The sequence below is a fragment of the Thamnophis elegans genome, chromosome 9 (assembly GCF_009769535.1).
Source record: "Thamnophis elegans isolate rThaEle1 chromosome 9, rThaEle1.pri, whole genome shotgun sequence".
NCBI classification, from domain to species: Eukaryota; Metazoa; Chordata; class Lepidosauria; order Squamata; family Colubridae; genus Thamnophis; species Thamnophis elegans.
This window is the reverse complement of record NC_045549.1, coordinates 7,130,858-7,145,626: the sequence shown is the minus strand read 5'-3', so window position 1 is coordinate 7,145,626 and position 14,769 is coordinate 7,130,858. Positions and strand designations below refer to the sequence as shown.

At 41.7% G+C, this 14,769-nt stretch overlaps 1 protein-coding gene across 1 annotated transcript in view; it reads left to right on the top strand.

Moving 5' to 3' along the window:
* The first annotated feature begins 1,966 nt into the window (after positions 1-1,966).
* Positions 1,967-14,769, top strand: part of MOB1B (MOB kinase activator 1B) — a 44,439-nt gene continuing 31,636 nt past the window's right edge. Inside the window, exon 1 of the mRNA XM_032223847.1 lies at positions 1,967-2,068. Coding sequence (XP_032079738.1) covers positions 2,055-2,068 — 14 coding nt within the window. The 5' untranslated portion in view covers positions 1,967-2,054. The remainder of the gene's footprint in view (positions 2,069-14,769) is intronic.

Genomic DNA, 14,769 nt, shown 5'->3' with positions numbered 1-14,769 from the left:
GAGATGGAGAGAGGGAGATATGATAGACCGATGTAAATGGATAAGTAGATAATGATAGGAGAGAGATAGATGATAGATAGATAGATAGATAGATAGATAGATAGATAGATAGATAGATAGATAGATAGATAGTGATGGCTGGATGAATAGATAAAAAGATAGATATTATAGATGGATGTTAGAGGTTGATAGGTAAGTAGATCATGGTAAGATAGATGGATACATGGATGGATGGATGGATAGATAAACAGAGGTAAATAGGTAGATGGTCGATAATGAGAGAGAGAGAGGGAGGTATGATAGATGATAGACAGATGTAAATAGATAAGTAGATAGATAAGGATAGGAGAGAAGATGGAGAGAGATATGATAGACAGACAGACAGACAGACAGACAGATAGAGATGGCTGGATGAATAGATTAAAAAATAGAGATTATAGATGGATGTTAGAGGTTGATAGATAGGTAGATCATGGTAAGATGGATGGATACATGGATGGATGGATGGATAGATAGATAGATAAACAGACAGAGGTAAATAGGTAGATGGTTGATAATGAGAGAGAGAGAGGGAGGTATGATAGATGATAGACAGATGTAAATAGATAAGTAGATAGATAAGGATAGGAGAGAGAGAGGATGGAGAGAGATATGATAGACAGACAGACAGATAGATAGAGATGGCAGGATGAATAGATAAAAAGAGATTATAATGGATGTTAGAGGTTGATAGATAGGTAGATCATGGTAAGATGGATGGATGGATAGATAGATAAACAGACAGAGGTAAATAGGTAGATGGTTGATAATGAGAGAGAGAGAGGGAGGTATGATAGATGATAGACAGATGTAAATAGATAAGTAGATAGATAAGGATAGGAGAGAGAGAGGATGGAGAGAGATATGATAGACAGACAGACAGATAGATAGAGATGGCAGGATGAATAGATAAAAAGATAGAGATTATAGATGGATGTTAGAGGTTGATAGATAGGTAGATCATGGTAAGATGGATGGATGGATAGATAGATAGATAGATAAACAGACAGAGGTAAATAGGTAGATGGTTGATAATGAGAGAGAGAGAGGGAGGTATGATAGATGATAGACAGATGTAAATAGATAAGTAGATAGATAAGGATAGGAGAGAGAGAGGATGGAGAGAGATATGATAGACAGACAGACAGATAGATAGAGATGGCAGGATGAATAGATAAAAGATAGAGATTATAGATGGATGTTAGAGGTTGATAGATAGGTAGATCATGGTAAGATGGATGGATGGATAGATAGATAGATAGATAAACAGACAGAGGTAAATAGGTAGATGGTTGATAATGAGAGAGAGAGAGGGAGGTATGATAGATGATAGACAGATGTAAATAGATAAGTAGATAGATAAGGATAGGAGAGAGAGAGGATGGAGAGAGATATGATAGACAGACAGACAGATAGATAGAGATGGCAGGATGAATAGATAAAAAGATAGAGATTATAGATGGATGTTAGAGGTTGATAGATAGGTAGATCATGGTAAGATGGATGGATGGATAGATAGATAGATAAACAGACAGAGGTAAATAGGTAGATGGTTGATAATGAGAGAGAGAGAGGGAGGTATGATAGATGATAGACAGATGTAGATAGATAAGGATAGGAGAGAGAGAGAGAGATGGCTGGCAGGCAGACACCTGTTGAATAGCACCTGCAGCCAGGAAGGCCTGAGAGGCGATGAAGGCGCAGAGAAACTAAAAAAAAGGGGGAGGGGGAATCTGCCATCGGCCGCAAGGCAGGCAAACAGTCCTCCAGGCGCCTCGGACTACAACTCCCATCGTGCCCACCCTTGCCTGCCTGGTTAGGGCGGGAGCTGGCGGGCCCCAGCCCTGCCAGGGGAGGCGCGGCCAGCAGAGGCGGCTCCGGACGGCGGAGGCCCGCCCGCCTTCCCTCCTCCGCCTCCTCCTCCTCCTCCTCCTCTTTCGCCCGCCGCGGCCGCCTGCCATTGGGAGCCGCGCTGAGGCAGCCGCTCTTGCTCCGCCGCCGCCGCCGCCGCCATCATGAGCTTCTTGTTGTAAGTGCCCGAGACGCGTCCGGCGGCGGAATCGCCTCCGGCTCCCTCGGCCTCGCCGGCGGGGAACAACCGCTAGCCTGGCCGGGCCTCGGCCTCGGGTGGAAGGCAGCCCGACGAGCCTCTCCCCTCCCGTGGCCGAGGAAGGCGGGAGGGTTTCTGGGAAGAACCGGCCGGTGGGGCCGCCGGCGAGGCTCTTCTCGGCCCGTTTGTGGCTCTTTCTCCCCCGGCGGGCTTCTCTGGGTTGCCTCGGCCCCGTCCTCCCTCCGCTTCCTTCTTTCTCTAAATTTCTCCTTTTCTCTCTTTTTCTTTCCTTCATTTCTTCTTTCTCTAAATGTTTTTCTCTTCCTTCCTACCTTCCTTCCTTCTCTAAATTTCTTTTCCTTCCTTCTTTCTCTAAATTTCCCCTTTTCTCTCTTCCTTTCCTTCATTCCTTCTTTCTCTAAATTTCCCCTTTTCTCTCTTTTTCTTTCCTTCATTTCTTCTTTCTGTCTCTAAATGGTTTTCTCTTCCTTCCTTTCTTTCTTCTCTAAATTTCTTTTCCTTCCTTCCTTTCTCTAAATTTCCCCTTTTCTCTCTTTTTCTTTCCTTCATTTCTTCTTTCTGTCTCTAAATGGTTTTCTCTTCCTTCCTTCTCTAAATTTCTTTTCCTTCCTTCTTTCTCTAAATTTCCCCTTTTCTCTCTTCCTTTCCTTCATTCCTTCTTTCTCTAAATTTCCCCTTTTCTCTCTTTTTCTTTCCTTCATTTCTTCTTTCTGTCTCTAAATGGTTTTCTCTTCCTTCCTTTCTTTCTTCTCTAAATTTCTTTTCCTTCCTTCCTTTCTCTAAATTTCCCCTTTTCTCTCTTTTTCTTTCCTTCATTTCTTCTTTCTGTCTCTAAATGTTTTTCTCTTCCTTCCTTCTCTAAATTTCTTTTCCTTCCTTCTTTCTCTAAATTTCCCCTTTTCTCTCTTCCTTTCCTTCATTCCTTCTTTCTCTAAATTTCCCCTTTTCTCTCTTTTTCTTTCCTTCATTTCTTCTTTCTGTCTCTAAATGGTTTTCTCTTCCTTCCTTTCTTTCTTCTCTAAATTTCTTTTCCTTCCTTCCTTTCTCTAAATTTCCCCTTTTCTCTCTTTTTCTTTCCTTCATTTCTTCTTTCTCTAAATGTTTTTCTCTTCCTTCCTTCTCTAAATTTCTTTTCCTTCCTTCTTTCTCTAAATTTCCCCTTTTCTCTCTTCCTTTCCTTCATTCCTTCTTTCTCTAAATTTCCCCTTTTCTCTCTTTTTCTTTCCTTCATTTCTTCTTTCTCTAAATGTTTTTCTCTTCCTTCCTTCTCTAAATTTCTTTTCCTTCCTTCTTTCTCTAAATTTCCCCTTTTCTCTCTTCCTTTCCTTCATTTCTTCCTTCTTTCTCTAATTTTCCCCTTTTCTCTCTTTTTCTTTCCTTCATTTCTTCTTTCTTTCTCTAAATGTTTTTCTCTTCCTTCCTTCTCTAAATTTCTTTTCCTTCCTTCTTTCTCTAAATTTCCCCTTTTCTCTCTTTTTCTTTCCTTCATTTCTTCTTTCTCTAAATTTATTTTCCTTCCTTCTTTCCTTCCTTCCTTCCTTCTCTAAATTTCCTCTTTTCTCTCTTTTTCTTCATTTCTTCTTTTTCTAAATTTTCCTTCCTTCCTTCCTTCCTTCCTTCCTTCCTTCCTTCCCTCCTTCCTTTGAAGGCCAGTCGCTTCTTCCTGTTCAGCTCCTGGAGGGGGAAGAGTGCTTTTTATAAAACATGTATTATTTATTTGGGGTGGGGGGAGAAGAAGGAAGTGGGGTCCCTTTGGCTGGCCTTTCTCTCCCCTCCCCCGTGAATGGACCACCATTGAGAGGGTAGGATATTGTGGAGGGGACTCTCCTGAGTGGGAGGGGATTCAGAGACCCCTATGTGGGGAAAGAGGGTTGGGGGATGGATGAGTTGTCTCCCCTCCCAATATGTGCTTTGAAAAAGTTTAAAGTTTTTTTTTCTTTCCTAGCAAGCCAGTCCAGTAAAAATTTGGGTGGGTGGGTGTGAGAAGATCGTCCTTGTTGGGGGTGCCCTAGAGGTGATCTTCTGTTATCCTTAGGGTGGTGTGGGAGTGATCTATAGGGCAGGGTGTGTGAATGTGGTGTGTGTGTGTGTGTTAAAGTGTCTTGTGTCAACTGGAGCCGGGTAGCCGATAAATCTAAATAAATGAATTCCCTGCGGTTAAATTGGGGCAGGATAATGGGGGTTTTCAGTACCACCACCCCTTATGTCTTTGCTTCCCTCTGTCCCCCCCCTTCCCCATCTCCACTCGGCAGCAGCTGGGTGGCTCCCCAGGGGTCTTCTCTTTGCAGCCATAAAATGGGATGACATCTCCCTCCCACCCTTGTCAAGGGAATGCAGGGGTCCTGTAATCAATCATCCTTTCTTTGCAAGGGTCTTTTCAGACACGCTGGTGTTTTTTTTTGTTTTTTTTCCTTTTCAAATGGAGGAGATGCCCAATTTAGAAACATTTTGTTTGTGTGTGTGTGTGTGTGTGTGTGTGTGTGTGTGTGTATTGTTTGGGTTTTTTTTTGCCTTTTGAGATCCAGATTGACAGTTTAACCCAGTTGGGGCTGTGATATGGAGATGGCCTTCCTCTTCCTTTTTTTACAGGCTGGCCCTGTGTGGTTGTCCTGTCCTTGTGCTGTTTTTCTTAATGATCTTTGACAAAAATATTCCGGCTGTAGCGAGAAGCAGGTTTTCCATCTAAAAAAGAAAATCCTTAATAAAAATACGTATCTAAATTTAGAAAGGCGGCGGTATGGTTCTTAGCAGCTCCCTGAGTCTTTCTAGAATATCTAGAGGAAATGCACCGTGCGGCAAACATTGTATTTGAGGGTGATTTTGTTTTTACCTCTCTGGACAGAAAATTTACAACTGTGCTCATAAAAATGACGTCCCCACTTCCATTATTGACCTGTGAGAAATGCTGGGAGTACATTTATTAAAGACTGTTGCATCCCTTACAGAGTTGTGAGGAGTAATATATGTTGCCTTGAACTTGTGAATAATTCTTGAACAATAAATAACAATCCCTACTAAATTCTCTTGATGTTAACTTTTGAGGAAGCAGCATCTATTAAGTATGGGCTTACTCCCAAAATGGCACTGCATGTCATAATAAATTATGAATTTTATTAAGCCTGTGGAATAATAAATACACAGGGTTATCCTTATTTATTAAATTGATTTTTCTAACTACTGTCCAGCATTGGTATCAGTTCCAAAAGTTGAAAAGTTGTCTGTATTAATTTGGGGAAGGTTTTATGCCAAAATAGTCATGACTAGCGCATACATATGTACCGCCTACAGATGTATTTTTTCCCATTTGGTTTTCTGGTTCAAAAGCAGAAACAAAATCTCTACAGGAGTGGAGACATTGTAATTGTGATAAAAGACATTAGTGAAATGAATTACCACTTAAAGGGTAAAGGGATATCCTGAAGGACTTCAAGACTGAACAATTCATATAGCGCTTTATTGAAGAAGACTAATTTAATGAAAACTGATGGTAAGGTGACCATGGAGATAGTGTTGAACTCTGATGATCTGTTGCTATTGTGACTAGTTGTGAGAACTGAACTATAATATAATATAATAACAGAGTTGGAAGTGACCTTGGAGGTCTTCTAGTCCAACCCCCTGCTTAGGCAGGAAACCCTACACCACTTCAGACAAATGGTTATGCAACATCTTCTTAAAAACTTCCAGTGTTGGAGCATTCACAACTTCTGGAGGCAACTTCTGTTCCGCTGATGAATTGTTCTCACTGTCAGGAAATTCCTCCTCAGTTCTAAGTTGCTTCTCTCCTTGATCAATTTCCACCCATTGCTTCTTGTTCTACTTTCAGGTGCTTTGGAGAATTAGTGTGATTCCCTCTTCTTCGGGGCAGCCCCTGAGATATTGGAACACTGCCATCATGTCTCCCCTGGTCCTTCTTTTCATTAAACTAGACATCCCCAGTTCCTGCAACCGTTCTTCATATGTTTTAGCCTCCAGTCCCCTAGTCCTCTTTGTTGCTCTTCTCTGCACTCTTTCTAGAGTCTCCACATTCTTTTCTCCATAGTCAGGGGGAGGAGTATCCAGGATGGGTTGACCTGATCCTCTCGTTGATTGGACTGAGTCAGATAAGCTCTTGGGATACACCCCTGGCCCACCGGGCACCGCCCAGTTATCGACTCAGTCCCTCAACTGGATGGTTTACCATCCTGGATGTCCGATAAATTCAAAGAAATTTAAAGAAAGCGAAAAAATTCATTCGTCTCCCTACCACAGCAGCCGCATGCGAGCTGGAAACTCCATGAGCTGCGAAAGAATTGCCAAAAGCCCCCCTGGGGGCAGCAAGTTGCCCAAGCCTCCGAGTGAGACAAGCATCACTCAGAAAAGAAATCTGACAGGCAAGCAGCAGACAGAGGGCACAAGCCTTCCAAAGGCAAGCCCTGCCGTGAAGGCACCAGCGGCACCAGAACGCTCCGCTGCTCCCCATAGGGTCGAGCGGCGAGCCGCGGCTTCCCCAAGCACCGCGGGGCATGAATCAGATTCCCGGCAAGCGAGGGCGGTGCTGGATCTCCACCCAGAAGGTGAGCCTCGCTGTGGAAACTCTGCCGTGCGCCAGAGCGCTCCGCTGCTCCCCGCTGGGTTGAGCAGCGAACCGCGGCTTCCCAAATGCCGTGGAGCGCCTGCACCATTGTCCACTTGGCCCTCCTCATTGGAGGGGGTCCACGAGCAGAGCCAAGGCTCTAGCGGTGCCAGAAAGCAGAAAAACCAGCGGCAGAGGTGCGCGGCGGCTCCTCGAAGCACAAGCCACAATGGTTAAGTTAGTAACACAGTTGTTAAGTGAATCTGGCTTCTCCCTTGTCTTTGCTTGTCAGAAGGTTGCAAAATGGGATCGCATGACCCCCCCGCACATTGCGACCGTCATAAGTAGGAGCCCCTTGCCAACCAAGCATCTGAATTTGAACCACATGCCCATGGGGGAATGCTGCAGCGGTCGTTAAAAAGGACCGTGTGAAAAATGGTCCTAACTCACTTTTCCCTCATGCCGTTGTAACTTGGAACGGCCACTAAATGACCTGTTGTAAGTCGAGGACTACCTGTAGTGTATATTGATCCCCGTTTTTAATATTGCGCCATAAAACACAGCCAGACTATACTCTGCATGGTGCAGATCAATTGCTTTTAAAACTGTTGTTCTCAGATAGGGAAGGGCATGCCAAAGCCTTCGCTCTGTGCTGTGGACTAGTATTATTTCCCTATTGTTTTATTTTCTTCTTCTTGTGCCATATCCGTCATTGGACGTTGGCGATCCTATTTTTATCAATAGCCGCGTGAAAAAGTACTGCTGAGATTTGTCCCAACTAGTCCCTTAGATTTGGAAGCCATGATGTTCTTCTACCTGGACCTCATTTGCCTTCAATCTCTCCCTGGAGGATTAAGTGAAGGATGCTGTATTTTCCCGGGTGTCGTATCCCATGTCTGAAATATTCTAACTTTCTCCTTTTAATGGTTTTGATTATTTCCCTTGGCTTTCCCAGGCGACTTATCACATCCTCATTTCTGATTTTGTCAACCCAACTTTTACGCAACAGCCGCCTGCAAATCCAGATTTCAAGTGCTTCTAGTCTCTTCAAGAGGCTTTCCGTCAGAGACCAACTCTCTGTGTGAGAGCAGGATAGAAAAGATGTAACATCTGACAAACATTGTTTTATTTTGGCTTGCTCAAACCCAGCAAGGATCCATAGAGAAACACGCCAAGATCAAGCGGATAAAAGCAACCACATAGCCAGGTGAACTAAGTCCCGCCCCTTATCCGCCTGGGGTAAAGTGGCAGCCATGTTGAAAAGGGGTGGAGCTTGTAGCCTAGGGCTGCTATGCTGCTATTTACCCTCCCGATAAACCCACCCACCCCCCAGCAAAATGGCTATCTAGGCCCTTCCTTTTGGCCCTTTAAGCAGTGGTGAAATTCAGAATTTTTCTCTTCCAATTCTGTGGGTGTGGCTTAGTGGGGGTGTGTATCATGTGACTGGGTAGGCGTGGCCAATTTTTTTAGCTTTTTTTAAAAGCGTTTTTTAAATTTCTGAACCGGTATTTAAAAAACGCTAAAAAAAATTTAAACAATAAAGTTCCAACAATCGCACAGCACAGCTCATCGTCAGAATTTCCCCCCCTTTTAAAACATTTTTAAACTACCCGTTCGGGCAAACCGGTAGTATTTTTACTGCTGGTTCAGGTGAACCGCCCCGAATTGGTAGCACTTCCGCACTGCCCTTAAGTCTCAACACCTTGAAATTATGAGAAACCTTTTGACGTCTTGGGACTGACAATGGAAATGTAATCCACAAATAAATCTGGAGTTAAGAATGAGGAATGCGGCTTATTTTATTTTGGGCTCTTAACAAGCAGGAGAGGCAAGCATGCAATTCTTTCTTGTTTTTGTTTTAAATCCAGGTGTTTAAATTAATTTCTGCTGTGGCAATTAGTGTTGGTGCTGGAAATTAAACTTCCTGAAATAACAGAGAAAAAAACTGAGTTGCTAATCCCGTTTTCCAGAGTTTTTGTGGTTATAGGAAGGGGGGGGACAGGAATCGAGTCTTTTTAAGACAAATCACGCCATATGGCATATATTTCTTCTCTGCATGATCCCTGGAGTTGGTCTGGCTGTGGATGTACACCAGTATTAGGGTTGTGTGCTCCATACGATTCTGGATTGTTAGACAGTCCTGAATATTTCATTGGAAATTTGAGACCGAATCTTCAAATTGGCAGTGATTTTTTTTAAAGAACACATTGGTGCATAGTAACAAAAATCTACCCTGCTATTCCCAGGAAGATGTTAAAGATAGTTCTTGTGGGCGTAGCATATGGCAACACATCACTACTTTTATTTGAATTATTTAAATTGCCTAAGAAAGAATGCCTGGGGAGGGAGGGCCTCCTCTTGAAATTTTATTTTCTCAGTTTCCTATTGATTTAGCTTAATTAGACTTGCAATTACATACGGCAAGGGCCCCCGTAAAAAAAAATTGCCAGCAGAATTGTTTATTTGCAAAAAAACAGAAGAGACAATCATGTTTAAAAAATAAAGTAGGCTTGTTATCCAACATTTTTTTGCTTTCACAGCATGGGTGTTGTTTTATATCTTAAATGATTGTAATTGTTCTGTTTAAGGAAATGAAGAAATCCCTCAGAATTTTCAAACGATCCGTTAGAGGTTTTATCCAAGGGTGAAATCAACTCCCTTTTGCTACCGGTTCGCAAATGTGAGCACCCGCATGCGCAGAGCGTCAAAAACGGGACGTGATGATGTCCGGGCAGGTGGGCGGAGCTTCCCACTGCTACTGGTTTGCCCGAACTGGATAGAACCGGCTGGTCTTATCCCTATTTTTTTTTCTAGATTTCATCAACTGAAATAATTTGCATTATAGAATTTAGAAACTATGTAGCAGAGGTATAACGTGTACAAGTCTTACAAATTTTCTGTAGATATGTATGTGTGTGTATGTATGTATGTGTATGTATATGTACATGTGTGTGTGTGTGTGTGTATACACAGGTTCGATTCCCAGTAAAGGTATGGCAAGCTGATGAGAGCTAAATAGCTTGAAATAGATCTATACTACTCTCCCTTTATTTATTTATCATATATATTTATATATTTATATATTTATATATTTATATATTTATATATTTATATATTTATATATTTATATATTTATATATTTATATATTTATATATTTATATATTTATATTTATATTTATATATATATATGATTTTTACAACCCCTGGTAAGCCCCAATTATGGGAGGAAGCTAACTGCTTCCATCATCTGTCAATCGGCTTGTCACAAGAGTCCATCACGACAGAAACCCAATATTTTTACTGTTGCCTTTGTTATATTTGTGTTTTTTTATTTGTGCTGATAAATAAATAAAGGGAGACTCCCTTTATTTATTTATCAGCAGAAATAAAAAAAACATACACACACACACACACACATATATACATATACACACACACAAACAAACACACACATATATAAGTACATACATTCACAAAATTTGTAGGCAGTAGCAGTACTGCAAAGCTCAACATATGAGAGACTCTTAGCATTAGTCCAGATTCATCTCCTGATAAGACTTGCACGTTATCCTAAATTCATAAAAATCCAGGAATGCTGCACTCCTGCTAGCTAAGAATAAATCTATGCAGTGGGTTTTCTATATATGCAAAATATGGTTTAAAATAACTCCTTTCCTATGCCTTGATGTAACAGCAGCTTCTGCATGGCTTCTGAAAAAAAAATCATGGCAGCATCAATAAACAAACATCAAGGCAATTATATGATAGCACTCTATCTGTTGTAATTTTATGATCTGGAGAAAGAGCAGAGAACGGTTCTAACAGTTTCTACCGGTCAAAGAAATAAATATTGCATAAGATGCATTGGTTAATCACATTTAGCAGTACTTTTGTAGACCATATTCCCTGATGTCTTCCTTACCATTGAGAACATCAGAAGGAAGGATTTTAACAACAAATTCGTTGGCTCCTTAATTTCTAAATTAAAAACCCTCCTATGGCAAATATGAAGAAAAATGAAGTGAACTTGGCAAATAACCTAAAACACATCTGATTTATCCAGAATATTTTGAGAAGAAAACCACACATTTTGTGTTCTTCGTATATATCCGTGTGTTTGTGTGTGTGTGTGTGTGTTCCAACATAACTATGAAACTCTCTGGAAAAAAATACTGTGGGGATAAGACAGCCCTAACACTCCTCGCGGTGTCTGTCTGTGTGTGTGTGTGTGTGTGTGTGTGTGTTCCAGTGTAAATCTGGAATGTTTGAGCCACTGAAATGAAAAGGAATGAATTATATCTATAGTGTCAAATTACAGTACTTTTGACAGTGATAATGTGCATTTTGGATTCAAGTTCTGTTAAGATATAGCCTGTTGTGCCTTAAAATGGCTTCTAATGTACAGCATAGTGGAGTTGCCATGGTAACGGCTTCACAGTACTCCACAAGGGGGCTCCCTCTGTTAAGGGGAATTGATTTGACATTATATTCATTGTTTTTCCTACCTAATACAGAATTAGGTTAAATCAATACCCAAGCAACGCCGGGTTATCAGCTGGTTTATTATAAGAGAGCCAGATTGTTTGTGGTAGTTAAGGAGGCTGGGAGTTCTAGTTCCTGTTTTATGCATGAAAGCTGTTCAATAACTTTGGGTTAATCATCAGGAGGTTGTGAGTTCAAGTCTCGCCATGAAAGCCCGCTTGGTGATTTAGGCCTACTCCCTCTTTCTCAGCCCAACTCACATTACAGCAGTGGTTCTCAACCTGTGGGTCAGGACCCCTTTGGGGGTCAAACGACCATTTCTCAAGGGTTGCCTAAGACTATCGGAAAACACATATTTTTGAAAAAATATGGAAAACATAAAATAATTTTGTAGTTGGGGGTTACCACAACATGAGGACCTGTATTAAAGGGTCGCGGCATTAGGAAGGTTGAGACCCACTGCATTACAGGGTTTTTGTTGTGGGGAAACAGGAGAAGGAAGGAGAGGTATATTTATTGCCTTGAATTATTTCTAAAACTATCTTTATTAAATTATACTTTGCTTTGAAGCAACTATGGGCAGCTTACATCAGAAAGGCAGGATTTTTTTAAAAAAAAATCTGCAATCTGAAAACTATTTCATTCAACCTACTTTTCTGAGTTTGGTCAATACTGTAAAAGAGGAGTTAATTAACGTTGATTTAATTAAAAGATAAATGGAGTTATTCACAGTTTTATGCTAGAGCTTGACAATAAATCACAACTTTCCAGGATTTTATTTAGCACTAGTTGATATATTTTTTTGCAGGGGGAAAATGTCCAGACCAAACGTAATTTCTAATGTTGAATTTTCCCCCTTACCAGAGAGAGCCCCTTGTGGAGTACTGTGAATCTGTTACCATGGCAACTCCACTGCGCTGTACAGTAGAAGCCATTTTATGGCAGGACAGTGGAAGTCATTTTAAGGCACAACAGGCTGTATCTTAACAGAACACACGCCCCAAGGGGTTTTAGGGGTGTTTTACCCCCACAGTATTTGTTTCTAGAGAGTAAGTCATCTGTGTACTAAGTTTGGTTGAAATTGCTCGAGGTGTTCCAGAGTTATGCTGGAACACACACACACACACACACACACACACACACACACATTTTTATATAGATGGATTTGGGTTTATAGAACTTGGCAAAGATTCTTTGACACATCTGGCTAGATTAGCATCTTTTATCACAGATAAAAATGGAAGCTTTAAGCTGAACAGGCTGCTCTGGATGGTCAAGAAATCAGAGTTTTTATAAATATGGCATTCCAGAGTTTAAATTGTGGTGGTTGTTTTTTTGTTCCTAAATGCTGGGGCAGCCCTGTTGAGCTGCTGTGAATGCTAACATTTCAAAATAAGAACCACATCATGCATTTTCTTTGATAGCTGACTAAGCTGTGTAGCCAAAATAACTTCTCGGTGCTTGAAGCTATGTTGCATTTCTAGAACAACTGTCCTATCTTAACGCATCTCTGAGAAAGGAAGGGTTTATTTGGGTGTTCATGTTATGACTGCAAATTACACACAGAAGTCCCTAGATCAAGTAATCGGATGGCTACCAGACATTGCTTACAATAAACAAGGTCAGGTTGGAAGTTTGGAGATCTGCTTACTCCTGTTTATCTTGAGAAAAAATATTTCCTACCAAGGTCAAAAACCAATTTTGTTGAGCATAAGAAATTGACCAGGTTCCTTAAACTCCTTGATCTACAACAGAAAGGAAGCGTCTTGCAAAATCAAGACTTAGCATATCAGCTTGGCGGAAGACAGTAGTAACATTTGGTTTCGTGGTCACCTCTTTCTTACATTTTTAAAATCCAAAAAACAGTGGTACAATTTTTTTTTCTCACGGGGATTTGATGAGCGCTAATGCAGTGGTCTGGTTAAGATATTGGAATTGGGCCTAAATTCAAGACGTGGGAAGGTGCTTGGTGATTTTGTCTTAGAGATTCAGCCTAACCAACTTCAGTTAGTTGGTAAGGTAAAAGTTCCCTCGCACTTATGTGCTAGTCGTTTCCCGACTCTAGGGGGCAGTGCTCATCTCCGTTTCAAAGCCGAAGAGCGAGCGCTGTCCGAAGACGTCTCCGTGGTCATGTGGCTGGCGTAACTAAACGCCGAAGGCGCACGGAACGCTGTTATCTTCCCACCAAAGGTGATCCCTATTTTTCTACTTGCATTCAGAAATGTCGGCAGTTCAGTGGTTCGAATCCCTGGCGCCGTGTAACAGAGTGAGCTCTCCTTACTTGTCTGAGCTTCTGCCAACCTAGCAGTTCGAAAGCACGTAAAATGCAAGTAGAAAAATAGGAACCACCTTTGGTTGGAAGGTAACAGTGCTCCATGTAAAATTCACGTCCATCCATCATTCCATGCCAGATCCTTTAGTATTCTGACTCCAGTACCTGAGGGGAAAACTGTTTATTCTTGTTAATCTTTTTACTCTGGGCTTGCTGAGAATAGGTAACCTCATCTTCAGTTTGTTAAAGGGGCTGTGTATTTAATTGTGGTGTGCGTGTGTGCGTCCAATGGTGGGATCCTGCCGGTTTAGCAACCGGTTCGGTGATCGCGCGCTCTGCGGTTTTAAGAAAACTTACCTTCCGCGTTACTGCTGGGGAGTAACACAGCGGAGGTGCGCACTCTGCTCTGTCACGCGAAACAGCTGAGAAGATATACAGCAGTAAAGCGAAGGCCCGGCGGGTGGGCCCACCTGATCGTCAGAGTGAATTGATTCGCTCACAGCTGATCGTCAGAGCTACCGGTTCACTTGAACCAGTTCGAACCGGTAGAATCCCACCTTTGGTGTGTGTGTGTGTGTGTGTGTGTGTGTGTGTTTCAGCGGTTAAAGACCCTGAGTTAAAGACCAGGGTTTGAGACCTAAGTACCACGTGATGGGGGGAGCTCCCGTCCTCACCCCAGCTCCTGCCCACCTTGCTAGCAGGTTGAAAGCATGCGTATGTAAGTAGATAAATAGGTACCACTTCGGTGGGAAGGTAACAGTGTTTTGTGTGCCTCGTGCTGGGCTCCCTTGGCTTAGAAAAGGAGCACTGCCTCCTAGAGTTGGATATGTTCTAGAAAGGGGAAACCTTTTACCTTTATTTAACCATGGTCCTGACCTTTAAAATGGCTTGGGATTTTTGGGTGGGGAAAATTATTGCCCTTTTATGACCTGTGGACTTCAAATCCCAGAATTCCATGCTACCTGAGGAATTCTGGGAGTTGAAGTCCACAAGTCATAAGGAGAGCATAGTTCCCTACCTCTGTTATATAGGATTCTTGGTTAATATTAATAATGTTTAGTGATCATGATAAACTGAATTTGAAGTTGCTTAATTACATTTGCTGGATCAACATTTAAAGCTTCCTGTTTCACATATTTATAAATTATTATATTTATTGTTAAGGGCTTGTAATGAGACCAGACAAGTCCTTGAATAGAGAACTCTTAGTGGTGGCTGCTACCCCCATAAGCCCATATTTGGGAACAATATTTCTGATTATAAAATAACATCGACAATCAGGAGCACTGTTGTTCTTGGAAGCTGGTAAGAGGCTGCCTGATTAGAATTGATGATTTTTTTGTTGTTGT